The 25,927-nt window shown below is 40.2% G+C and overlaps 1 protein-coding gene and 1 long non-coding RNA gene across 10 annotated transcripts in view; one reads left to right on the forward strand and one right to left on the reverse strand.

The window, feature by feature from the left end:
• LOC101803792 (cytosolic phospholipase A2 beta) overlaps positions 1–25,927 on the forward strand; it is a 52,173-nt gene that overhangs the window by 485 nt on the left and 25,761 nt on the right. For 5 of the 9 annotated variants that reach the window (XR_011809676.1, XM_072038768.1, XM_038180575.2 and 2 more), the window contains exons 1-2: positions 17,003–17,060; positions 19,760–19,971. Coding sequence is in view for 7 of the 9 variants with exons in the window: in XM_072038768.1 (XP_071894869.1) it covers positions 17,018–17,060; positions 19,760–19,971 (255 nt within the window). In the remaining 2 variants the exon portion in view is untranslated. Of the gene's footprint in view, positions 1–42; positions 233–1,025; positions 1,150–4,786; positions 4,947–6,018; positions 6,162–6,594; positions 6,687–9,150; positions 9,273–12,098; positions 12,201–13,986; positions 14,061–14,477; positions 14,536–17,002; positions 17,061–19,759; positions 19,972–25,927 lie in introns of those variants that run through there. The other 4 variants (XM_013108224.5, XM_013108226.5, XM_021278485.4 and 1 more) reach the window with 4 other exon arrangements.
• Positions 4,629–19,863, reverse strand: LOC140002641 (uncharacterized). Its single transcript, XR_011809677.1, has 3 exons — positions 19,746–19,863; positions 4,977–5,217; positions 4,629–4,875 (listed from the first exon to the last, which is right to left on the reverse strand). It is a non-coding gene; the product is annotated as an uncharacterized lncRNA (long non-coding RNA).

Genomic DNA, 25,927 nt, shown 5'->3' on the forward strand with positions numbered 1-25,927 from the left:
TTGTGTCTTGTCTTATTTGTACCCTTCTCTCCTTCTCTGCAGATGAACTATTACAGTCCAAGACTCCCTATAAATGACTTGCATTACCTTATTAAAAAAAAATAAATATGAAGAAGGGGCAAAAGGATATCCTACAGAAGAATCTGTACATTTGATTTGTCAACTCAGGAGCATTCCCAGAGGAAAAGGAGCGTAGTTATTTCAAACACTCCTAGATTTTATCATGGACAAGGTTTGACCTTTTAAAATCAAAACTTACCATGAAAGTCATTCTGTAAAAATGTAACCGTAAAGAAGCTGATTATGATTGCCGTGGTAGCATTGCTGTTGCATATCCTGTAAGACTGATCCTCCTCAGTCTCAGTTACCTCAGAGGAGTGTTCATCGCTCTTGTGAACAGTTAAAGGTTAATGCCTTCAGCTTGTAGTCACTGATTTACTGTTTTACATTCTTTCAAATAATTTCCAAAACTTCTTATCATCAACATGATATCATCATCCTTCAGCTCTGTGAAAACAAATATTGTGCAGCTTAAATGTTTTGATTTCTTTGAAGTGATCCATTAGAAGCCCTGCTGCCTGCTACTATCTCACAATGGCTTTTTTAAACTAGTTTCTACTAGTAAAAAGTATGAAAAAATATGGGAAAATATGTAGAGATATTTGACTCTAGTCTAGAACATGCAGTGGAATTTCAGTGTGTGCAATACCCAAAATCAGTATTATAACTCTGCTAGGCAAAATCAAAAATCAACTAAAATAGACATATATATTGCACATTTCTAAAGAAAAAAAAAAGTAACCAAAATCTTTATTTTGTATACTTTCATAACCAAGTGTTTTTGCAATACTCCCTAAATTTCTCCCCTTGATAAAAGGAAGTGTGTGATTGTGTAGACAGGTGGGTAGGGATATATACAAATATCTGTTAGGAAGGAGGGGGGGAATGGAGAGTGGAAAGAAAAGTAAGAACAGAAGATTAAAAAAATGTGTTTTGTAATTACTTATATGTTTGTTTTTTTGTAGAATGTAAGGTTTCCAGCAGAAATCTCCTTCTGCCAGAAGACATATATATACGATATATATACAAGTGAAAGCAAGATGGCCCAGATACCGACCAGATGGCCGGTTTCACCGTGCGGTGCCTGAGGTGAGTGTATGGTAACCACTGCTAGTCTGGGATTAGGAGAACAAGTATGATTACAAGGTACCAATTGCTCAGCTGTGACACGAATCCTTTTATTCTCTGTAGGACAATGAGTGTCAGCATTACTGGCTACTGCAAGACACAATACCTACTTAGAAACAAGTGATTGAAATCTGTATTTTGTATACTTTCATAACTAAGTGGTTGTGCATTCAGTTATTATTAGTACTGTTATTGTCTTGGGAAGCTGACAACTAGTGCTTTTCTGAAGAGGTAATAACTGCTTTCCATCACTGAAGCTCTAGTGGCAGGCTGTAGAAATTCTCTCAAGAGAGGTCTCTCACTTTGAGGTTGATGTAGCAACCAGGAGAACAAATCTACTTCATTTTTTTCAGTCTCTAATCAGACGTGAAAATAACAAGGTCCTTTGTTCTCTAGTTGCTGGAGTGTCTTGAGGTAAAAAAGGTATTTAAAAAAAAACATTCTTTCTCACACTGAACAAAAGATTAGCCCTTAATTGCATAACTCTGTTTTATCCTCTTAAAGAAAGGAGGTAAAAGTCTCCTTGAAATTGCCGTTAAGCTAACAGTTGGGGATCTCCATGGGGTTTAGAAGGCTGAGACTTATGCTTCTGCTTGATCACATTTTCCCACTTCCCAAACTATTATTCTGATCAGCAGGTTGTTTATAGTGGCATGGTTGGGTTCAGAAAAAAAAGTCTTGATTTTTATTCTACATCAGAACAGCACATTTTGAGATCTGGTCTTTTCATGAGGTGAAACCTTTCTTTTATCAGCCAAAACCTGACACATCATATAATGTGAAGTTAGTCTTTTTGCTAATTTAGTTTCTTTAGGATATGTCGCTCTTGTTTTGCAATGGGCTGAAGCAGGTAATACCACTCTACTTGCTATTTTACAAATTTAAGGAAAATAGCTTGACTTTCTAAGAACATGAGGGAGGCATTTGCTCCCTGTCCTTTGCATATGCAACTTCTCCCTTTCTCTGGGTTGAGAGGAGAGTAGAATTTTGTAGAGAGTAATTTATTATTCTCTTTACTCCTTTCTTTTCTCCATGTAAAACTAGCTTTCCAGTGCTTCTACCTTCCTTTCCTGCTCCCCGCAAAAGAGCATAATTTTGCATTGTTGATGAATGTCAGCTCAGACCTCAAAGGAATGCAATTTCCTGGGCTCAGGAAAGAATCCAGAGGTTAGTCTCATAAATCCTGTGTACGCTCCATGACTGTTCGTAGCCAACTTTGGCAAAAGAATCATTTCATTTAGCACTCATGTAGTAAAACACATTTCTTTTATGACCTCCTAGCCAGCTGTTCAGGCTAAATTATTGTACATACAGTCACGACTTGACTAATGCCTCTGCATGTCTCAGTTGCTTTCCTGTTATTCTGTCTGTAGAATGGTGCAAAATTCTCCTTATGAGGTGGCATTTCTGGAAGACAAGGGCCTCTGAAAAGTAGCGGGGTGATTTCTCTATGGGTCAACACATGCTCTCATCACAGGCAGGGAAGTTCTAGCTGAGAGGTGACTTAGTATGCTCTGGGCAGAAATGCAGTTCTCTTGGGAATCAGGAGAGGTCTGTGTCCTTGCTGTGGACCCCGGTTCTCCAGTGTAAGGTTCCATGCAGAGATGATCAGGAATGCTTTTCTCTCAGCAAGATTTTTCTTTGTGTGTTTTAGGTTTTCATTAAAGAAGTGTGAAAACTGAAAGTTTCTGTTTTTAGCATGTTTCTATTGTTTTCATGCCTCTGGAAGTGATAGTGTCAGGTCAAACAGACTTTTCAGCAGAAAGAGATAAAAGAAAAGCTCTGGTTTCTCAAAAGCCATTCATCACCCAAAAAAATGTTTCACTGAAAAAAGAGATGTTTTGATCAGCTTAGATTTCCCAGCACTGTTTGCTTGGCTGATAATTCTGCAGCACCCTCTGACAGCTCTGACCTCCTGCTGGCCAGGCACAGCACCTTATTCACTTTCAGGAAAGAGTCACAGACCAAACCATCATGCTCTTCTGCTGCTGCCTCCCGGGTAGCCAGAGGCCTGGACTTCTGATGTTTATCCTTCCTGCGTCCATTGATCCTTTGTTTTATTTTCCTCCACTTTAGCCTTTTTACCTCTGCTAGGTTTTTGAATTCTATCTTTCTTTCTTTCCTCATGCCTTTCATTTGAAGAATGCCAACTTTGAGTTCTCATTGTTGGCAAAGTTAATAAAAATGAGTTTTGTATCTCTGATTATAATGCATCTGTATTTCAGATCATTGTGATAAAGTACATGGAAAGGAAAGGTACTATCAGCTCCCAGGCTTTAGTCCAATTAGCAGCTTCTCAGACTACAACATACTTCAGTTAATGCCTGTATGGGCTTCAGTCTTTGTGAGCCCGTTGGCTGTCTGGGCTGCTGCAGCAACCTGAATCCATTCTGGGAGATTGTACCAGAGAAGGAAGAGGAGTGGTGGTAGTCATTTTAAACTCTCTATCCTACTATTACAGAAAGGAGACTATATATGAGAAATATTTAAAGATTGTATTTGCTCCAGGGCAGAGGGGCTTACTCAGTTCTTATGGTATCTCTTAAGACCTCCTTGTGAAACGAGGAAGAAGTAGCAGGCCCTGCACAAACTGTTGTTGCAGAGGTAGAATTTATCCAAAAATAAAGAACATGTATGTTTGGAGCTAGGCCTTCAGAACAAGGAGATGCAAGTGCTGCTATGACAATAGTTCCTGCAGGGAAATAGGACACTTACCTTTATAATTAACACGTGAGTATTTTCATATGCAGGTGAAATTTGCCTTTGTGAGAGGGAAGATGTGTCCTTGCCAGCTATGGATATACAATGTGTCTTTGCCTTACTACCATCTCACAAAAAACACCATCAAGCCTTGAGCATAGTCTGTATTCCTAGAGGTTTTCTGACAACAGAATGCCTCCTGTTCTTATAAGTGGGTCTTCCTCCTCTTTCAGTGGAAATGCAGGGCCTCTTCAGCATTATCTGTCTGCTTTAAAAGTTTCTTATTTCAACTCACCAGGTGTAGTCCTGAACACTGTCTCCAGGATTTTTCACTGCAAGACTACTGTAAAACGAAATCTCACATACCAAAAAATTCCCAATTAAAATTCATGGGATTTTACACATACACAAATATTAGATGGGTTCTAGAGTGATTGGTATCTTACGAGTGAGTATGGATGTTCATTTTTCCTCCTTCCATATTCTAAAATCATGTTTTACCAGATAGGTATGTAGTCACTGATGGAGCAGCGGGGGGTTATGCTGGGGTTAAGGGCATTTCTCTGTGTAGTGGTTAGATGTAGCCACTGTTTACCACTGAAACTCTGTTCTGGCTGTCGTCTAAAGGCTGCTTGCTTTGGAGTTTTATGGGTACTGTGGCCTTCAGCTGACCTTTTGTGCAAGAACAGACTTCATCCAAATTCAGCAGAAAGATCAAATACTTTCTTAGCTATGGAAGGTGGCTGTAAAAGAGAGAGTAATGAAAGATATGGGGACAGCCAAAGATCATGAAAGATATGGGGACAGCCAAAGATCAGTAGAAGTATATTTATACTTATTTATCTAGGAGTATATCAACTGCATGTATGTGCTGATGAAAGGAATATTTATTCCCCAGGTGGTCATCAACATCTACATTTAGCTCCAGCAGACTTGAAATGATGTCCAGTTGATGCTGCATGTTTCATTAGTATCAGTCGGTGCTGGCTGGAAAGGAAGGGAGAAGAATGGACTCCATTATATCACTTGGATACAGCATATTAAAAACAGGCTTTGATGTGAGATGATTTAATTCTTTGACTGCTTACCTAAATGGTATATTGTGTTTTTACAAAGCAGACATAGCAGTTAGTCATGAGAACTGGAATTCACTTTCAGCTTTGAAGAGGGGGTCAGAATGTGGCTCTCCAGAGAAAAAAGCATCTTCAGTTGCAGAAACAATAGTACATGTGATGTGTCACATCAGATGGATCTTAGCTAACTTGCAGCAAAATGTAAATGACTCTGTTCCTCACATGACCAAAGCAAATTGCATTCATTGCAGGAACACTGGAAAAGAAAATAAATTTGTAAAGAAAGAAATTTGTGACACCTTCCTTGACCTCCGAAGGAACAAATGATGATGTTAAGGAAGGTCTACACCTGTCATCACAGACTTACTGAGAGGGACTGTAACTACATGACTTTACACTTCATTTTCTTTCTTGACTTATCTTTGTAAATGTATTAGCTGTAAATCTGCCTGGAGCTTTGCACTGCCACTGCAGTAAGAATTATTACTATAATTGTTGAAATATACCAATAAGTCTCACAGAGATGTTCAGCTGGCTGTGTATTTCCCTAAATATTTTAGTTATAATTATATTATAAGGAAGTCTAAAGTCCCCACTGTCACAAGATTTGAGGTTCCATTTAAAGTCAATGAAATAAAATTGGCTTCCTCAGGAACAGGCAAAAATAACCTTTAGCTGCTAAGTGGGAATCCTCATTCTGCTATGCCATGTCCTGAAGAAAATATATATATATATGTCCTGGAAGCTCTAGTCAGAGTCTGAATGCAGAATGCTTTGTTTTACTTCAGCATAGAAGGATTAGAGGGAAAGTATGTCAGTGATTTGGGTGTAAAATGATGTTTGAGGTTTTGGTAGTGGAGAAGGACTGATGATTTCTCTCCAGTCAGATGTGTTGAGGGAACCTTTCAGCTATGCATGCCTTCCGTGGGCTATCCTGAACACGTATCCCAGCTCAGAGCAGCTGCCTGGTTAGCTCAGAGCTCAAGCCTGCTTGCACCTGCAATTCCTTCTTTGTATGTGCATTTCAGATAGTCAACATTTCAATGTTTGATTCTAGGTCTTTCACTTCTGAAGTATCTTGGGAATGAACATGGATGGAAGCACGTCCAGTTGAGCTATCAAGAAGGAATGGGAGGATGCTAACAGAGTTTCTGAGCTTGCTTTTCCATGTGATTGCAGCCATACTAAGCTTTTTACCAGGTACTGCAAAATGCCGTGTAAGCAGTCTGAAGTCTGTAGTTTCAAGGGAACAGCATGACCACTTTGAAATACAGCTGTTGTGTTTCATTTGACCAGATGGAACAAGCTCCTTTAGATTCAGAACAAAGCCAATTGTAACACAATTTTTTAAGCAAAAAAAAAATAAAATATTGTCATAAACATACAAGCTTTACACTTGGGAAGCCAGAGAGAAAAACTTTATCATCAATGTGCAAAACTGTAATCAGCTATGATCATTCTTCTTCCCAGATGTAAACAGTATGTCTTTTTTTACTATATACTGTCATATGCAAATGCTAAGTGTGTGTTTTACTTTCCAATGTGGATGATTCTCTTGGCAGTATAGGAACATTCTGTAGCCTTTATTACAAAACCCTACTCCTTTAAACTGTGGGTTTCACCCCCTCTGCAGGGCTGCCTCCAGTCTCTACCCAGTCCTGCCCGTGGACAGCATTTCTGTTAGCAGTGAAAGTGTCACTGAAGGGTGCAGACCAAGAGTCACAGGTAAGTCAGCTAAGGAAGGAAAACATGGGTCCACCTACAAAAGAGAGCTCAGCTGCTTAAAGCATGTTGCACGTTTATACCAGGGAAACATGTACACTGTCCCAGTCTAGGGAGAATGTTGCTGTCACTGTAGGGAAGAAAAACTTGCAGGTCACAAGAGGGCAGCATAATCTCACTAGTCACAGTGATGGAAGTTGAGAGGTCAGGTCAGTAAAACTTCCTCAGCTCAGCTTCCAATTTTGAACAAGCTGGAAGTCCTGTGTCTAGCTTGTTCTTCCCAAACTGTAAATTATTATCTATGCAGGTCAAAATCTTGCTATACTGCTTTCTAAACTAACCTATTTCATTTAAATTCAGCTGCGCTTTGATAGTGTTGAAATAAACTGTCCACCTGGAGTTTAACACTGAACAAAAAATTACACCAGCATGTTATTTAACTAATCAATACAAAAAAAAGCAGCATTTATGGAACATTAACTTTGCAAAGCCTATGCAACCAAGAGTTATGTTTGTTAGGTTTTCCCTTCCTTCCTGCTCTTGAGAGCAACACATTCTGAACCCTGCCCCAAATACACATTTCTTACTGAACGTTATATATTTTTTGTAGGCCTGAGTGAACATATGTTCTCCATTAAGAGTTTATTTATGTATTATTCTTTTTGTTTATAAGTGATCTGTATTGCGTTTTCACCTGATCATTTCCATGCCTCTATCTCTCTCTTTCAAGTGAAGCTGCTTTTACTTACCATTCTTCATGAGCTGTACCTTTTGAATGTGCAGTGCTTGATTTGGAAAAAACAAATTGTGCTAGGGAGAGATGATTCATCACATCAGTCACCACATTATGTAATGCAGAGTGATAACTTCCACTCAGAACATTTCTAGCATCAGTATTCCCACTTGTGAATTTAAATGCTCTCCTCAGAAATGTGTGTAAGAATAAATGGATGCATCTGTGGTCCCTTGGAATGCAAATAAACCATGAGAGCAAGGCAAGAATAAATCAATTTCCAAAATTCATTGCAATTCTTTATGGCTTCACTGCAGAATTAAACTACAGATAGGCACACCTTCCAGGTGCACTTTTTTTGAGAAAGCAGAATCATAGTTGTATAAGTAACTGGTATCTACCAGTTTTTGTGTACCTATTCAGATGAAAATTGTTCTGCCCAAGTTTACTCTCACCCTTCAATGTAGTTGCATCTGAGCATCCCTAAGCTAAATTGAATTAAGCAAAAAAAAATTCTACATTATCCTTTCCATTGACGTGTAGTTTCTGGGCTAAGCAACTGGCCACATGGTGTCACTATGTGGCAGCAAATCCCCTAGTAACAAACTCTCTAGCAATTCTAAATTACCAAAGTATCCCAGCCACCTGACATTGTTGAAGCAAAAATGACAAGGTCGCAGAAGCTTTGCTATAGGGGTATGTTAGGAAAATATTTTATACAAAGTGTCTATTGCCCTGCTCCTTCTGTCCTCCTGGAATGTATCAGACATGTTTTTAGCCCAGAAGTACTTTTCTCCAGATGTCTGCATTCGGGAGCAAGCTTATATGGAAAATTTTATCTTAAATGGATGTGAGTGTGAGATTTAAAAATTCAGTGGTGCTGAACTCATCCTGCGTTTTGGTTATAGTCCTTCTTCTCTTCTCCTTCTGTCTGTGTATGCAGAACATTCTTTGGCTGTACTGACCAGAGGAAACTTGGCCTTACAAAGCTCAGAGCAGTATAAACTGCAGCTCCTGGGACCTGCAAAATGCTGTTTAATGCATACTGGTCCTGACAGATGCTTTGCACAACACACCTGCTCAAAAGAGCTGTGCCAAAAGCTGATATATTGGATACTTAAGAAATTTCATAATGTACAGCTATAGCAACAACTAAGTGAAATGCTCGTGTACAGACACAGCATGAGCTTTAGCCAAGAAGATGATATATGGGTCAGGGTATTGAAAGACTGCAGAATCTCACGTAGCAGTAAGTGTTGGTGTGTACTGTTTCTTCTGTAAAATGGTGAGGGAGCCTGGAGCAGCAGACCTTACACTAACACCCTGACAATTTTGTGTAGGCTAGCTTAAAAATTCATGGAGAGGAGAAATGACTGACTCTGGCAATGACTTGTCACCCATGTACAGTGCAGGGCGCTTTTTTATTGCTTGGACATTAGGTATTCACAGTGCTTTTCCTAAGTCAGCCACCATGCCTTGTATGAAGCTTACTGTCTTCATAGCTGTTGAGAATCATGTGTGTATCTCAGTGATAGTTTCAATACTGATTTTTTACTAGGGGCCAGGAACACCTTTGTAACAGTATAAATTGTATTTCATCTTATTTGCAATGTAACAACAACTTAGTAGTTACTAAGTTCATTAATGTTCACTTAAGAATACTTTGATATGATTTTGGCCTGTGATTCCTCTCTTTTCACCCTCCCATTGCTTCTCTAATCATCTTAACTGAAGGAATTCTCCATTCGCCTCCATACCAGCGGTGCCCCTGAGTATGGGAGCTTCTGCAGAGACTGAAACCTGATGTGGTTCATCCTGGGGGAAGAAGAGCCTGAAGCAGAAAGTAGCAATGAACGGTAATGCAGAAAAGCAGATGAGGTCTACTGCAGGAAAAGGTGTCCAGGCCATCTTGGGAGTAAATCCGGCATGTTGCCAAAACAATTTGTCTTTGTTCTATGAATCTTGGAAACTGCTGACCTCGTTATCGAGGTGCAAAATGTCTCCTGGTAGTGTGCGAGGGAGTTCTATCCTAAAGTACTGTAATTATCCTAATGGCACTGCTGCCATGATGGTGTACCAACAATAAACAGGAAAGGCTGAAACCCACTGACACCGATGAGATGCAAATGAAGGGCTAGTGCCTGAACAATAGAAATAGGAATAAAGAAGTGGAAACTGGCTCAGGAAATCCATCTAGTTTTGTCTCCAGGAACTCCCTTCACAATGTTTGCTCAGGGTAGAAAGGAGTGAAGGAGGGGAAGGAAATGTGTTTCCTGCCCTCATGGCCTTATGAACCCCAGGCCCTGGAACCCAGGCCTCTTCTGAGACAGCTTTTTTGAGTTGTCCTGTGCCATGTATCTCCTGGGCAGTTCTGTCACTCCCTATTTGTTGAGGAGTTGCACTACATATGAGGGCACTGGGATTCTGACAGTGTTAGACTACAGAGAGAGACTCCTTGAAATAATGGGAACAGCTTGTCTCTGTTTGAAACCTTTCTCATAAAGCACATTCACCATCACTGCCTGTGGATACCAGTAAACCACAGACTCCTGATATATGTTGAGATAGAAAGAAAGGCTTGGTGCATGGAAAAAAAAGGCATTTTTAAAGCTGTGGCCATAGCCATAACCATAGCTGGTTATTTAGTCTGACCTATACAATGCATGTATTTATCTCTGTAATTCCTGAACCAAGCTCCTACTTGTCTGACTGAGCTGCACATAAAAGACAATCATCCAGTCTTAGTTTAAATTTAGTGATCATGTGGGAGGGAAATGTGGTGTGGAGGCTGAGAAAAGTCAGGGGTCACAATGTGAAAGGAAGGTGTAGGAGGGAAAATACATAGTTTAGCTATAGCACAGGTTTCAAGGATCAGAAATAGAATTTATTGTCATTTATGACACTGAGAAAAGTCAAAAGAGAAGTGAGCCCCATTTGCTAAAAGCAATAAAAGCTCCCAGATAAGCTGTTGCTCAGAAAAAAAAAAAAAAAAGCAATCTAAAGAGGTTACATGAACACCAACGCAAACACCAACACAAATGAGAAAATAGAAGTGAAAGGACAGGCATTAAACAATAATTAAGCCAACTAATAGAATGTGATGTGTTGTGATTTTTTTGGGGGGAGAGGGGGGAGTCTGGAACAATGATTTCTGTGATAGTCCTTTGTCTATTGTTTAGTTGTGCTCCTATTCATCAAACACTTATGCACCTGAGGTGGAAAGTGAATTATAACTGTGAATTATCCTACTAATATCAGTTAGACTATTCATGAGATAAACACATGCAAGTATCTAAGAGGATCAAAACTTTAACTCTTTAAATGCATGAGATAGCTGCTAAATGGACAGCAGAAAGGCTGATACTGTCTAACCACAAAAACTACTGATGAATTATAAATAGCTGCAGATCAGGAAGATGTCTGTGAATCTTTTCAGCACTTTTGTTCCAACTGCAGACAACTTTAAAGTTTCAGAATTTTATTGTAGGTCAGTTTGGGGCTGAATTTTAACTAGCTCCCCTAAATAATCTGGAGAAGTGAGGGACTGAGAGACATTTTGTAAGAGATGAGAATTTTTCTTGTGGTCAGCATCACACAGGTAGCAGTAGAAATGCAGAGATGCTCTGTCATCAGCATGTTTTGTGTTAAATGCTGTCCTAACACAGACAGGCCACATAATGGTGATGATTACACGTGTGAGGAGGAAGGCAGTGAAGCTGGAATGATCACAACCAAACACATGTTCCTGTCTCTAGAGCGTGAAATGGGTTGGCATGGGTTCACCTGTACACTTCTTTCAAAATGTTAGGTATAAAAGAGGCAGTTAATAGACAGCTGTGGAATTCTGTTCATGTTTAGGAAAGCATCAAATAGCTTTACACTACCTTTGCTTTGTGGTTTTCTAATGGATGCCATAATATATTCTGTTTAAGTTATTAACATACGCTTTATAGTACATGAGTAGTATATTGAATTAAAATTAAACTGCCCTGGTCACAACTTCTTACAGACTGTCCCTGGTGCCAGGCAAAACTACTAATTAACTTTGTGACTCCCAGGTTATTCCCCACAGACTTGAAGGTTGTTTTGCTGGGGACAAGTGAACAACATTTAGCTGCATCTGTAATAATGTAATACAAGCATTCATTTAATTTGATTCAGAGCCACATAAGTCTGGACAATGTTCTGTGTGGTACAAAAAGCGTCTTCAAATATGAATGTAGAGGGTGGGACACATTTCTGACCCATGCTCTTGCTGGATGTTTTGGTGCTCTCTGGACCATCTATAAAGTGATGTCTGCTATGGTACTGACACTTTCTGGAGAATGCACTAAATTTCTCAGGACATCAGTATACAGTGTTTGGATTCATACATGGGAGGTGTCTAAAAAGGATGTTTTTGAATGATAATTGTTTGGAGGAAGGACCTGTAATATTCTGTAATTCAGAATCATGATCATTTTTCTTTGTATTTCTAGTTTGTCTGTCCTCTGAGTTGCTCCAATTTCCCAAGTGTCAGGTGAACCAGTTGTTGCTACTTTCATTTCACTGTACAAATTGCTTGCTAACTTGTCTAAGATGCGTGGGGAATTTAGGACAGAGCTGAGGAGTATTCAAATGGAGTGTGGGGGGAGCATTACCATTTTTATTTCTCATTTCCTCTCTCCTCTTTTTCCTGTAAGCAAGAGCACGCGGCTGTTGCACAATCCATTCTGTGCTCCACATATCTGTCCATGTTGTCAGCCGCTTGTGTATCAAGTCTGAGGAGGAGGAAGAAATATGAGGTGTGTTAACAACAGCCAGGTACTTCCCATTCACAGTTTTAGCATGCGAGAGGAAGTGATGTTCGATGAATAGAGCTGATCATACGTTTTCTGATGCAACGCTTATTCTTTTGAAAATGTTGATTGGATTTTGTATTGCTGGGTTGGCTGGTTCTCCAGCTTCATGGAAACCTGCTTGGAAAGTTGTCATGCTTTCGTAAATCTTCTGGACCCACCTGGCCTGTTCCACTGCCTGCCCACCATTGTGTGATGCCATGATGCTGCTGGCTTCTCCCAGTTACCAGGAGCTATCCCCTAGGCTGGTCAGCAATTGAGTGAGCTGCCCATTTGAAGTCCTTCAATTATTGACCAATTCCAGCTTGCCAGATCCTGTAGCTTCAAAGATCTTAGCCCACCCAGGTGACTGCCTGGCCACCCACATAGCAGTGGAACAGCAATGTAGGCAGAGTCCTGGCATGGGAACTGAGGCATCAGCCCAGAAATGTTTCAAAATGTATTATTTCTATATAAGGGAGTGAAACCTTTTGGGGAAGGGTGAGGGGAGGTGTGCCAACATGGTTTCCTCTGAGAGATGAACATTCCAGTTCCCGGCACTGGTACAGGCAAGTCACGGGACATTTTGGCTTTTTGCGGTTCACAACTTGCTTGCCAGTACTTGGCTGACAAATGCAGTCAGTATGTGTGTGAGTACACAGAAAGGAAGACCAGCAATTAGTGGGTTTGAATCATACAAGGTGAGGGTCTCTGCTGCTTTGCAACATATCTATTGCATTGGGAGAGATTGTAGGATACAAGCTGCTCTTGTTGCAAAGGCAGCACCATTACTGGTTTGTGCTCCGTTGCATTGGTAGGCTGTGGGTGAGGCTTGGTTCCTGGAGGTATTTATGGGAGAGGTCACCATCTGAAATCTAGCCTTCTATCATATCTCTACCCCTGGAAGCTAGAATCATCGAGTCAGTTTATCTCTTCCAATGTGGGCCCTCCCTGGCTAAGGCAAGGAGACCTAATTTTGGACCTTTGGCACATAGTTCTGGATCATTTGGGAAAGGAGGCAGTTTAGGTAGCTTATGTTAATTTTCTGCTCTGAACAGTCTCAGTAAGTCATGATCTACACAAAAGATTACTGGCATGTTGGCTGTATCATGTCTCACCTGCCACATAAACCATGAATGTTGGAGGCCTAATGTTAAAAACACCCTAATTCTCTGAGGCTATAAATTTCTATTGACTTTGGTAGGAGCTTAGAAGTATTCTGGGTTCTCAGCTTTCAAAAAGCAATGTACAAAACTCTCAGGAGCTTCAGAAGTCCCACAGTATTACATGAATTAAGAAATTAAAAAAGAGCTGGGTCTGTGAAAATTAGTTTTCCACTAGAATGACAGTATTTAAAGTTGCAATCAAGTGTTAAGTTTTATGTGCTGCTGAAACAGAAAAATTAAAGCAGACGTAATATGCATGCATAAAGACATTCAGAGATAGTATCGGGCTCCATGAATGACTCTGCCTTGGCACAGGGTAGAGTAGCTTTCCTAACATGAACTGAGAAGCTCGGCATGTTTCAAGTGCCAGACTCTATCTACACAGTGATCTGCCTTCTGTGCTGGGCTAAGGGGAGCAGGTGACAGAAAGCAGCTTTCATAAAGCTGAGAGTAATAATCTCAGCAAAGTGAATCCCCATTTGCAATATTAGGAAAACTTTCTGACTTCTTTTTGTGACAAGAATGGCACAAGTGGACTGGAAGAACAGCCACACGTCTAATTTTTGTCTTTGAAATATTTTCTCTAGGGATAACTATCAATGCAGAAGGAGCTTCTGTATTAAATCCCCATGGCTCTGTATAGTCCAGAAGTCCTCATGAAGTAAGTAGCCTTTTGCTCTTAGAAGTTGCAGTCCACCAGAAGTGAGTCAAGGGGATCTTTATTGCTGTGAATAAGCTTGCAAGGCTCATAAACTCTAATAGCTCTAATATTTTCAGTCAAACTCTGGTTATTCTGTTTTAAATTGCTCCCACAGTGTGGTTGATGTATAGAAATTTAGTAATAAATAAATAAGATACAATGATGAACATAAGTAAATGACGGGGAAAATTCACTTTGCAGTTTTAACAACCTTGCAGTAACCTCGGAAGAACCACCCAAAGCGGTAGTGAAAGGCCCATGACTTTCTGAGACTGGGGGCAATAAATTGTAATGATCTACTTGCAGGGGCATGCACTGAATTGTCTAATGTCTTTTCCACCTCTGATACTAATTTTCATGTGAATTTTGATGCTTTAGGCAGATCTCGTGGACTTTGTTATTTGCCCATGATCAGATTCCCACTACTGAACTTAAGGTGAGTTTTTATGTTCCAGTTAAGCTGAGGTAATGCCTGCATGCCACTAAGAAAGGGCAGTAACTCCTCAGGAAAAAAAAAAAAAAAAAAAGACATAATTTTCTATTGCTTCATCTCCTTAAATGACCTTAGCATTTGGCCAGAAGGGTACCAGAGCTTACACTGGGATAGGGGCAGAACTCTGTAAGCTCCAGACTGGGATGGGAGACAGACCTGCTCTTTTAGTGCTAACTAGCTCTTAAGCAAGTTTTATTGCAAAACAAAACCTCATTCTCCGATATTTCTATGGCTTGAACATTTTCCAGTGTTTACCAAGGATTCTGTGCCAGTACCGACTTCTTTGTGAACAGTATGCTTGCTACAAAGGGCTTTGCAGTTGTTTCCAAAGTTAGTGGTGATACACTTTAATCTATTCAGATCACCCTGAATTGGCTGTTACTGTTTCTTTGCCCTGTCTCTAAACTCAGATGAGGGTGTTTTTCCTACATTTGCATGTCACTAAAGTCATCTGGACTAGTTAACCTAGGACATAGTTTGGCTGCTGCCAGCTGTATTTAAAAGGTCTAGCCATTACCTGTACTAACCTACAGAATGACAGACTGAGGATACCTGCTTTTGTCCTTAGTCTTGTTAATTTTGGAGGGCTATTGGAGGGTAATTAGTGCCAGGATTGAACTGAACCTTTGATGACTTGCATGTTATTTTAAATTAGTCCTTGTATATCTTCTAGCCCTTTCTGAGCCAACATCTAAGGGCGGCACTTGGGTATAGGTAGAACCTTGAAAAAATTCACGTACAGGACTTAATAAGGATTTGACACAGCAGCAGGGTTAGAAAGGAAGTAGTGCTATGTGTGTCATAAGATCATAGTAATCTTTGGTTTTTAATTACTCTTGGCCAGTATAATAACATTAAGTAGCAAACATTTCCTTAGTGTCTTGTCTTGTCCCAAAGAACTTGCAGTCATATAGGTTGAAAGCCAGTAGGAGAAAATAAGTGTTATTCCCCTGATTCTGAAAAAGTGACTATTCAAAAAATAGAAGGGGCTGGTAGCAACTAGAAAAGAAACCCTTCTCTTGATGATTTGAAACTAAATACCATAAACATAAGTCAGTTCTTCCTGTCAGCTAAGTGGTGAAGTGTAATGCTTACCTAACTCTTCTGCGGTCTTTACTCAAGCAATTTCATACTGACATCAGTGTCAGACTATTTGAATGAGATCTGAAGATAAAGGTCTCAGAAACTGGCTTGAGTGGAATTGCATTGAAATATCTTACTCAATTATTTCAATTAGATGCTCTGTAATAATTTGGTTTAAAACAAAAGAACAATTTCTAAACTTAAACACAGTGGATTTCAACGTGTGGTTTTATATTGACGTATCTTGGAAAGATAGCATTCCAGTCCTCAGATACCCCAGATAAATAATAATCAATTTCCTCCCATCTTGAAGCTACAAAGATCGCCATCTCACCATATGTACACCCACACCTGCAAAATATCTAAGGAAATTATTAGTTCTCTTACCATGGTCAAGATAAAGAGCCAGAGATACTGGTTTTACTGTATGATAGCTTTATTTAAAATTGCAGTGGTTCAGGAGATGGGTAAGAGGATATAGCACCTTTTACTTTTCTGAAACAGGTTTAGATCTTGATGGCCAGAAAGACTGTTCATTTATTAATGCTGCTATCACCTGACTGCTGTTCAGAAAGACAAGCTGGTATTTTGTTCTAATTAGCATTAGGTGTGATGAAAATGGATGGTTGGAAAGCATTCAAAGATCTGAAATAACTTCAGATTAGGTGTGTTGTTTTGCTCAAACAGAATTGTGGGAGGAAGGAACAGTGGAACTTAGCTTGTATTTCAAAATTAAACTTTCCTGTCTTGTCTTGAATTATCTCAATTATCTTGTCTTGAATTATCTCAAAGTCTGGCATTTCTGAAGCTTTGCTTTAGCTTCTAGTTTCACATGTCAATGTTGAGTTGAAAAACAGAGATATATTTTAATAAGAGGACTTTTTGTGCAAATTATTTCTTATAGTGGTTAATTAACCACTATATGAAAGAAATAGTTTGGGGATGAGCTTGAGAAAAAAAATGTATTTTTCCCCAATTTCTGACATTTTGAATTTATTTTGTTAATTTGACTATAAACAATTATTTCTTCAGATTATTATAATTTTCCTAACCCAGCCACTGAGCTGAACAAGGCAGGAGCTGATTTATGAGGCAAGGAGAAAGTGGCTGTCATCTCACACTGCCACTGTCTGGTACAACAAGAAGTCTCCACAAAGCTATGTTCTTCCACCTCCATCTCCTTGGTGGTGTGACAGCAGCTAGCCCTAGGAAGATCCATCACTTAGCTCTACTTAACAGCTTTAATGAGGTGAAAAAAGAAATGTTCTCAAGCATAACCATAAGAGATATATTTTTGTAGGAGAGAGTCTCAGTAATTGCCATCCTTGCTTGAGATGCCGTTATGATCAACACTGAAGGACTATGGAGGCGGTGCTCTGCTGAAGGTATTTTTTGTACACCAAAGCTGAGATGTTCTCATGAGAAATTTTGCTCTGCTGTTGCCATTGCTGGGATAAATAATGAAAAATATTCAGTGAAGCTTCAGTACCTTTTGTAAGCTCTGTCCCAATTAGCTTTTAAGTTTACACCAGCAGTAGGATAATCCAAATCAGAGCCATTTTGAGTTGCTATCATTCTACACCTTGGTTTCTGACAGTCTAGCTGTGACTGTGAGTAGCTTCTTACAAGGGGCTCAGTGAGCAGCCCACTGGAAAAGTTGCATGAAGCTGAACATTATATTTATTAGCTTTTATTTCTTGCATGCTGGGAGCAGCATGGGTCTGCATTCCTTCCATTCTAATTCTGTTTCATATGGTCTCTTGTATGCGTGATCCGAGTGCCAACAGGTTGTATATGAAGCATTTTCACTTCTGCTGCCTACTATTTGTGCTGTGCCCACTTTGCTTTGGATATAACCTTTTAGATTTGTTCTTCCTTCTTTATGCAGTTGACTTTCTTTGTCTTGCTTTCCCCATCCTGTACATTTTTTGTGTCTGTAGTAAGGCCTGACATCACATAGCCCATCTCCCCCATGTCCAGGAGGAAATGGACGTGGTACTTGTCAGTGTGCTTGTTGACAAGCAACACAAAATGTTTTATGCATTTTGGCCTTGCTGATTTACTGGAAACATTAACTTCTTGGAGGGGCTATTGGAAAAATTAGTTCCATAGCTCTCCAAAATAACTTTTGCACCTTGATTTGAAGACATTTAGGAGCTTTTTTTTTTTTTTTCTTCTTTCCTGTTCCATTAAGGCCTGGGTCTCCCTGCTGCAGCTGTTCTGTTTTTAATGTGTTGCTCCGTTTCCAGGCAGACATACCCCTTTTTGAGTAGAGTTCACTTTTCTCTGGCTGTTTTTCCATTTGCCTTCTCTCTAGGAGGTAAATTTGTCAGCCTACTATTTTGGTCTCTCAATTCAATTACAGCAGCAGAAACTGTGATCAAAGCTGGAGCAGCACTATGGAGGAGGAAAACCAAAACTCCTTTCTGGATAATAGATCTTTCTCTCTTTTCCTTCACTTTTTTTATAATCTTTGGAAAGGGATGCTACAGATTCTTGTGTCCGAAGAAGTATAGAGAATTTTGTTCGCACTGCAGTCATGACTGCTGCAGTACACATGCCCAGGTGAAGCTATCTAAAGTGTTACTGCAGGGGCACAAGACTTGCATGGTTAATTGATCTGAACCCCAAGTTGCTTTCTGATGAGTTTTGCTTATTTTCCTGGGAGCTTTGGAGCTGCCTGTTGATTTGCTGTACATGCACAACAGACCATTATTTCAGATATCTTTCTTTCTGGTATTTCAAAGATGTCAACCTAACCAAGTACTCAAGTTCCCACTCTGCTGCTTGGGTAATCAGTCCTGCATCCAGTCCTGAGGTCTAGCATAGTGGCTACATTGCCAGTCACAGCAGTCCTGAAAAGTCAGTTTGAGGTGTTGGTTATAACTTGCATAACTTCAGGAGCATCTGACTAGAACTGATTTTAAATTGGTGACTTTTTGTCATCTTTTTTTTTTTTAATTATTTATTTATTTATTCAGTGGAATGATTTAAAAAGTGGTTTGAACATGACTGACGTTACATATGTGAATTCCAGGTAATAAATAATGTCAAAGATTTCAGGTAAATCTATTTTTCCTAAACCTATTTTTCTTAAACAGTTATTTAGGTTACAGTTCATTTTTTTCTTATCGTGCCCCAAACCAAACTCATAGCTGCTATTTCATGAAAATTAACTCTTGACCCTCTCCCCTTCCATCATTATTAGGTGTCTACTGTTTGTTTAGTGAGGTCTGGTCCTATCTCTTCTTGTGACTGATTTTACTGTGTTCAGGTGAGCATGCATTTACTGCAAGCTTATGGTGTCCCCCAGGCGTTTTCCCAGCTTGGATCTGCAGGACATCCACCATGAAATTGCAGATGTGGATTATGGTACAGCCAGAGCTGATTGCTTGGAGCAGTGCCCTGACAGGCAGCCCAAGGGCTGTCTATCAGCAGTCCACAGGAGGAATGGGAGAGGTGGAGGAAGCTGTATCTGAGGCATCTCTTGAGGGTGCTTCAGGACCCACCACTGTCACCAGTAAGCTGATGGGGGAGTAGGATAAGAAGCTGAGAGATGTCAAGTTGGCACGTCCTTTTTATAAGAAGCTTGTAAAGGGGTAAAGGCCAGAAGATGTACACAGCTTTCCCTTTCCCTGCCAATATTTGTCTCAGTTTCACCAGCACCACTGTGCTGGCCAGGTAATCATCCACTAGGTACTTCAAAAAAGGAGGCTTGATTTACTAGTTTGCAGAACAATTCCCAATAATATATTAAAACAAGTCCCTGCTGTAGGAAGAGTTGAAAAGGGCCCTTCAGAAATGGATTGGTCTCCCAACATAAATTTTAATACATGAATTTTGGCTGTCTTCTCCCTTCATTTTTTTTTCATGGAATATTTTGTGGAACAATTTAAAAGATACAGAAAATTGAGCTACTGACTAGATGGAAGAAATGGGGGCAAAGGGAGACTTTCTGAACATGGCAGAATCTACCCATAAACCTTTCAGAACAGTATTGGGGCAATAACAAATCAGAAGAGGTAATAAAGTGACAAGCAAAGATGTGATTACTGCAGCTTTCCTCTCACCTCTGACATTGCAGATCTCCCCGTCAGACGTAGGCAGAATCTCTTCTCCACACAGAGGAGGCAGAGGGTGGAGCTCAGCGCCTGTATAAATTATATGTGTCCTTCAGGTTGTTTCAGCAGCAACAACAAGCTGAGAGCGTGTTTGTCAGCTGACAAATCTGTTATCCAAATTGGGTTTTCTGCTGCTGTTGCCATCTTACGTGCCATGGGGAGCCCACCAGCCAAGGTAAGAGAACTGCAGGTCCACTCTGCTGTGACCCGACACCTTGTTATTGGGAACTCTGGTTCCAGCGCTCGCGAGCAAACTCTCCTCCTTCTGTGTCTGTTGAGATGCAAAGGAAATCTGATTCTGGTGTGATGTAGCAGGGTTATCTTGAGCTTTGTAAATTTCCTATTTTCCTCTTTTACCTCTCCATAATTAATACATGATCTAGCTTAAGCAAAAACATGGTGAAAATGCGTTTCTTTTCTTCTGTCTTAAGGTGTACATGCTGGAATGAACACCAGGAAGGAAAAGGGCTGGCCTTGAGTTTACCTCACTGTAAAACGAAAGTGCTTTAGTCCTACTGCATGCTTTTCTCAGGATAGCACATGTTCATTGCTTGCCCAAGCTGAAAACAAAAACAAAAACAAAAACAAAAACCCACAAAAACCAAACACCTTTTTCTAGCAACAAAGCACAATTTATATTACTTTAGCTGCAGGGGAGAGTTCTAATGAGCTGATTTAGCTATCTTTCATGTTTACAGCGAGTGTGATTCTAGTGGAAGTATATCTTGTTTGGACTTGAGTTTTCCAATAGTAAGTTCCATTCAGAGATTTTAGCTGATAGTTTTCTGTATAAATGAACAGAATTACCGGCTGAGAGTTATGTTCCCGTGTATCTTTAAAAGGTAGTGGATGCCATGTCTGAAATGGAAAATGTGAATAATTTGCAAATGAAACATTCTTTGCGTATCAAACCCTATGTCAAATTTTAAAGCAAATAAAATGAATATGGGCATTCCTGGGGTTTAGATATAATGGAAAACAATGTTACGTGATATAGAGCATGGAGAGTCATTAATCGTTAAGAGGAGAATCATTAATCGTTAAGATTAAGGAATATTTGCTATAGGCAGTAATATTTGCAGGTGAAGTTAAAGATTCAGCTGTCAGTAGCTTAAATACTGAATGCTATGATTAAAATATTCAAACATTTGGTGCTCAGGGCAAAGAATATAAACTATAAATGTAAAGTACTCTCTGGATAAAATTTGTATTTACTCTGTCTACCCACCTGTTAGATCCAGAGATATATATCTGTCTTAGATATAAATATTATCTCTCAATTTTAAGTATCTATTCTGTATCTAATAAAATAACACTGGATCTGAAAGACAGGTAGATAGCGTAGATAAAATTTTACTTAGAAAGTCTCTATCACAGAGAAGTTTCTTGCATTTAATCCTAATGCTGCAACTGCTGTTCTCTGAGTTTAGACATAATCCTGCTTGATAGGCAACACTGCCAAAATATTAGAGTTCAAGCATAGCTTCAGGTCAGAAAGCTTCTATTCCCAAGGAAGAATATTCATTCAGTACTGTAGGTAGCTGTCAGGCAAATGCATTTTTCAGTATATTTAAATGGGTAAATAGAGACAGAAATCAGACCCTAGTGGTTTTGTGGGTTTATTTTTCTTTTAAATTAAAAATTCAAATTGTCTGGAAAGTGTGGATACTTCATGCTATCTAGGAAGGCCTAATAAATGTCTCCCAGTTAGGTTTTTACCATTTAAATATGCTACCAAGATGAACAATATTCATTTGGAACTTGCAGGGGATGTTTTTAACTTTCATAACAGGGTTTTTTCTTTTGCTCAGACAAGAATAAATGGTCTTTAGGAGTTTTATTTTATGAACTAGGAAATAATTTTTTTCTGTGGTAAGAGTCAGAAATTCTGCCAATACCACACCTTGAGCAACCCACTTATACATGTAAAGAGATGACCGAAAGAGTGTGAAGAGGGGACGCATACCAAATCTACAATGACTCTTCAAACACTTAATCAGTGATAACATTAAATTACAGTAGATGTTCATAAAGCAAATTAGATTTACTTATCAACGGTTCAACTTCCAATGATAAGATTTTGGATAATTGTGATTCCCAAGGAAAATGAGGCTTACGTGCTCATATTTGTTCCTTCTATCCCCTTTCCTAGTTTTGCATATTTCTTTGGTTAGTTGGTTGTCCCAACAAAATTTTGCATTCCTCTAATTTTAATGGAAATAGGCATCTGGGTAGAAGAGCAAACTACAAGCAGTATTTTCATTGATAGAGTGGCTAATAAACTCAGCCCACATTGGCTATTAAGGATCTATGTGGAAGAGAGTGTTTTGGAACCAGACGGGTCAATGAAGGTCATGAAGCTTTTTTTTTTTTTAAGCTTATAGCTTTAACCTTAATTTAATAGATTGTCTCCAAATTGTATTTGAACCAAATCATCGGTATCTAAATTAAAATAAATGATTAGTATATGCCGAATGATTATGTTTGTTGTGAGTTCTTCTACATAACACATTGTACTGCTTCTAGTATGCCACTGGGGAAAGAAAAAGTGATGCGTGAAAGCAGGTAATTAGTTATGCCTAAAAGATACTGATAAAGCTGGGCGATAACCCTAAAGCTATTTGCAGAATGCCAAAAGACAGGGAGCAAACTCCTCATAGAAAGCTCTTCATATAACCTGTTGTTACTCCATGGTGGTAGCTCTGCTCAGGGAACTACTTAGTTTTGGGGCAGGGGAAGTGCAACAGTGAGGTGCCAGTCAGACTTCCAACATGCGGTGATGTGAGGAGGTTCCCAGGTTGCCAGGCTCTGCAGAAACAACTCCTCCAGAAGAACAATTTCCTAGTGAAGGTAGCAATGAGGCCTTGTTCATGGAGCAGCATGGTGGGGCAATATGGAGTGGAATCAGAGATGTGGAGCTCTCAATACGTTTTGCTTCTTTCACTGCCATCCAAAGACAGTCTCAGCAGACTTCTTATTAATGAGCTTTGAGAAGCTCATATACTGTCAAAGTTGTCTTTTTGGCATGAAACCCTGAAGTGACTAACTACCTGTAAACAGGAGAGCAGGCTAATTATGTGTCCTCCTGAAGCTGACAGGCATATGACTATTCTCTGGAAGCCAGACAGCAGGCCAGCAAATATATATTATTACAATCATTGAGAGGTTGGCAACGGATGTGAATTTTCAGTTTGTCTAAGGTTTCATGCAACTGTAGCAACTCTTCCATGCTAATTTTACCTCCTGTTTATCACCTTTTCTCTATTTTAGACCTGAAATTGCTCCCCCAAAACTTGCTTTCAGAGTACAGAAGTGTAGTTTAATGCTAAATGCTATCAAATGGAAAGATTTTTTTTGTGCATGTGCATTTTTTAGCCTACTTTTTGTGAGTCTGGACATGTCACTATTTATTGGTCTGGAGTGTTACTGTCTAGGATGCAAACATACACAGATAGCTGACTCCTGCGCTCTATCGTAGCCTCAATGTGGCACTATAATTTTCCAGCAAGTAAGGATGGTTGTATTTCTAGGCAAAAATAGAATGATGTGCTTCTGGGTAGCTACATTTGACTCTGTTTCCAGAGGGGATTAGTTACTCTCTGTGTGTCTATACAGGAAAATGTGTTTCCGACAAGGAAGTGAACTGAAAGGAGCAAGATCAGTAGAGCTGCAAGACTGTCAAGAGCTGTCTGGATATGATGCTTGTGCTTATCAATTTGCATTAATCACTGTATTACTCATTGTGTCTCATTTTATGGAAATCACAAATGGTATCTCTAACCACACGGATTTTTCTTTACAAGGGTGTTCTGGAATGCCAGCACTTTTGGGCAAAGATGTTATTATAGACCACCCAAATCAGAACACAGTAGGCTGCTCTGGACCATTGCAGAAGAAAATGAGCTCAGCCTTTTTCTGAAGAAAAAGAGAATTAGCCCGAATCTGAATGGTTACTGCAGGCTGGAGTAACTGCTGCCTTGGGAGCAGGATGGCTTTGGGGTTCCCCAGGGAATTTTCACAGCCCATAGGGTTTGTCATGGCCACCTTAACCTGTTTCAACCTGTTTATCTTTTCCCCTACAACAACACAAGGACAATCCTGCACCAAATCTGAAGTAATGGATAGTCATCTTTGATGATGTTTCCTTTGGCAGGCAGATGTTGTCATTTAAAAGCGAACTGCTTGCTGTTGGAAGGGAAAGGAAGGAGGCAGGAGGCTCTCTGACTCTAGTGGGAGAAGGTGAAAAGCATGACACCTGTCACAACTGAGACTACTCTGATAATGAACTGCAGATGCACCTTTTTTTTAAAGAAATTATGAAATTTTCATCACACAAAGTTCAGAGCAAATTATATACGAACATCCATTTCTCTCAGTGAAGGCAAACTCTGAGAATGATTTGGGCTTCTATTGAGCAAGGGGAAGTTGATTACAAAACAACATAGAATTAACATATTAATTAAAAACAGTCAGCCCTGTAATTGGCTACAGAATCCAATATTTCATGTTAATGAAACCTACTAGGAATGCTGACTGAGCGTTCCAGTTGGTACTTCCATATTAAATAACTATTTGCATGGGAAAATTAAAGTCAAATTATTTCAGTGGCAACTGGAGTAATTTGGAAGTGTCCTCACTGGACCTTGTAATGTCTATAATGTGTTAAACTCAGAATGTTTTAAATATTTTACCAGGCACGTCAGTGCCTGGTAAAATCATGGAGAAGATGGTTCTCGAACGTATTGAGGCGCACCTGGGGGACAAAGCAGTCATTGGTCCCAGCCAGCATGGGTTTGTGAAGGGTAGGTCCTGCCTAACTAACCTGATTTCCTTTTATGATAAGATCACCCGTATGGTGGACCAAGGGAAACCAGCTGATGTGATTTTTTTGGACTTCAGCAAGGCTTTTGACACGGTTTCCCATAGGATCCTACTGGACAAAATGTCCAGCATACAGCTAAATAAAAACATCATACGATGGGTGAGCAATTGGCTAACGGGCAGGGCCCAAAGGGTTATGGTGAATGGCGCTGCGTCAGGCTGGCGGGCGGTCACCAGTGGGGTCCCTCAAGGCTCCATTTTAGGGCCGGTACTTTTCAATATTTTTATAAACGATCTGGATGTAGGAATAGAAGGCATTTTGAGCAAGTTTGCTGATGACACCAAACTTGGAGGAGTTGTGGACTCAAATGAGGGTGGAAAGGCCTTGCAGAGGGATCTGGATAGGTTGGAGAGCTGGGCGATCGCCAACCGCATGAAGTTCAATAAGAGCAAGTGCCGGGTCCTGCACCTGGGACGGGGAAACCCTGGCTGCACGTACAGACTGGGCGATGAGACGCTGGAGAGCAGCCTAGAAGAGAGGGATCTGGGGGTCGTGGTAGACAGCAAGTTGAATATGAGCCAGCAGTGTGCCCTGGCAGCCAGGAGGGCCAACCGTGTCCTGGGGTGCATCAAGCACGGCATCGCTAGTAGGTCGAGGGAGGTGATTGTCCCGCTCTACTCTGCGCTGGTGCGGCCTCACCTCGAGTACTGTGTGCAGTTCTGGGCACCACAGTATAAAAAGGACATGAAACTGTTGGAGAGTGTCCAGAGGAGGGCTACGAAGATGGTGAAAGGCCTGGAGGGGAAGACGTACGAGGAACGGCTGAGGGCACTGGGCCTGTTCAGCCTGGAGAAGAGGAGGCTGAGGGGAGACCTCATCGCAGTCTACAACTTCCTCGTAAGGGGGTGTCGAGAGGCAGGAGACCTTTTCTCCATTAACACCAGCGACAGGACCCGCGGGAATGGAGTTAAGCTGAGGCAGGGGAAGTTTAGGCTGGACATCAGGAAGGGGTTCTTCACAGAGAGAGTGGTTGCACACTGGAACAGGCTCCCCAGGGAAGTGGTCACTGCACCGAGCCTGACTGAATTTAAGAAGAGATTGGACTGTGCACTTAGTCACATGGTCTGAACTTGGGTAGACCTGTGCGGTGTCAAGAGTTGGACTTGATGATCCTTAAGGGTCCCTTCCAACTCAGGATATTCTATGATTCTATGATTCTATGATTTCAGTTTTAAATTGGAGGAAAATATAATAGGAATGCTTCTTGTTCCACAAGAGTAAATGTCTTGCATTTTTATACAAAAGGTGT

The sequence above is a fragment of the Anas platyrhynchos genome, chromosome 5, assembly GCF_047663525.1.
Source record: "Anas platyrhynchos isolate ZD024472 breed Pekin duck chromosome 5, IASCAAS_PekinDuck_T2T, whole genome shotgun sequence".
Classification (NCBI taxonomy): Eukaryota; Metazoa; Chordata; class Aves; order Anseriformes; family Anatidae; genus Anas; species Anas platyrhynchos.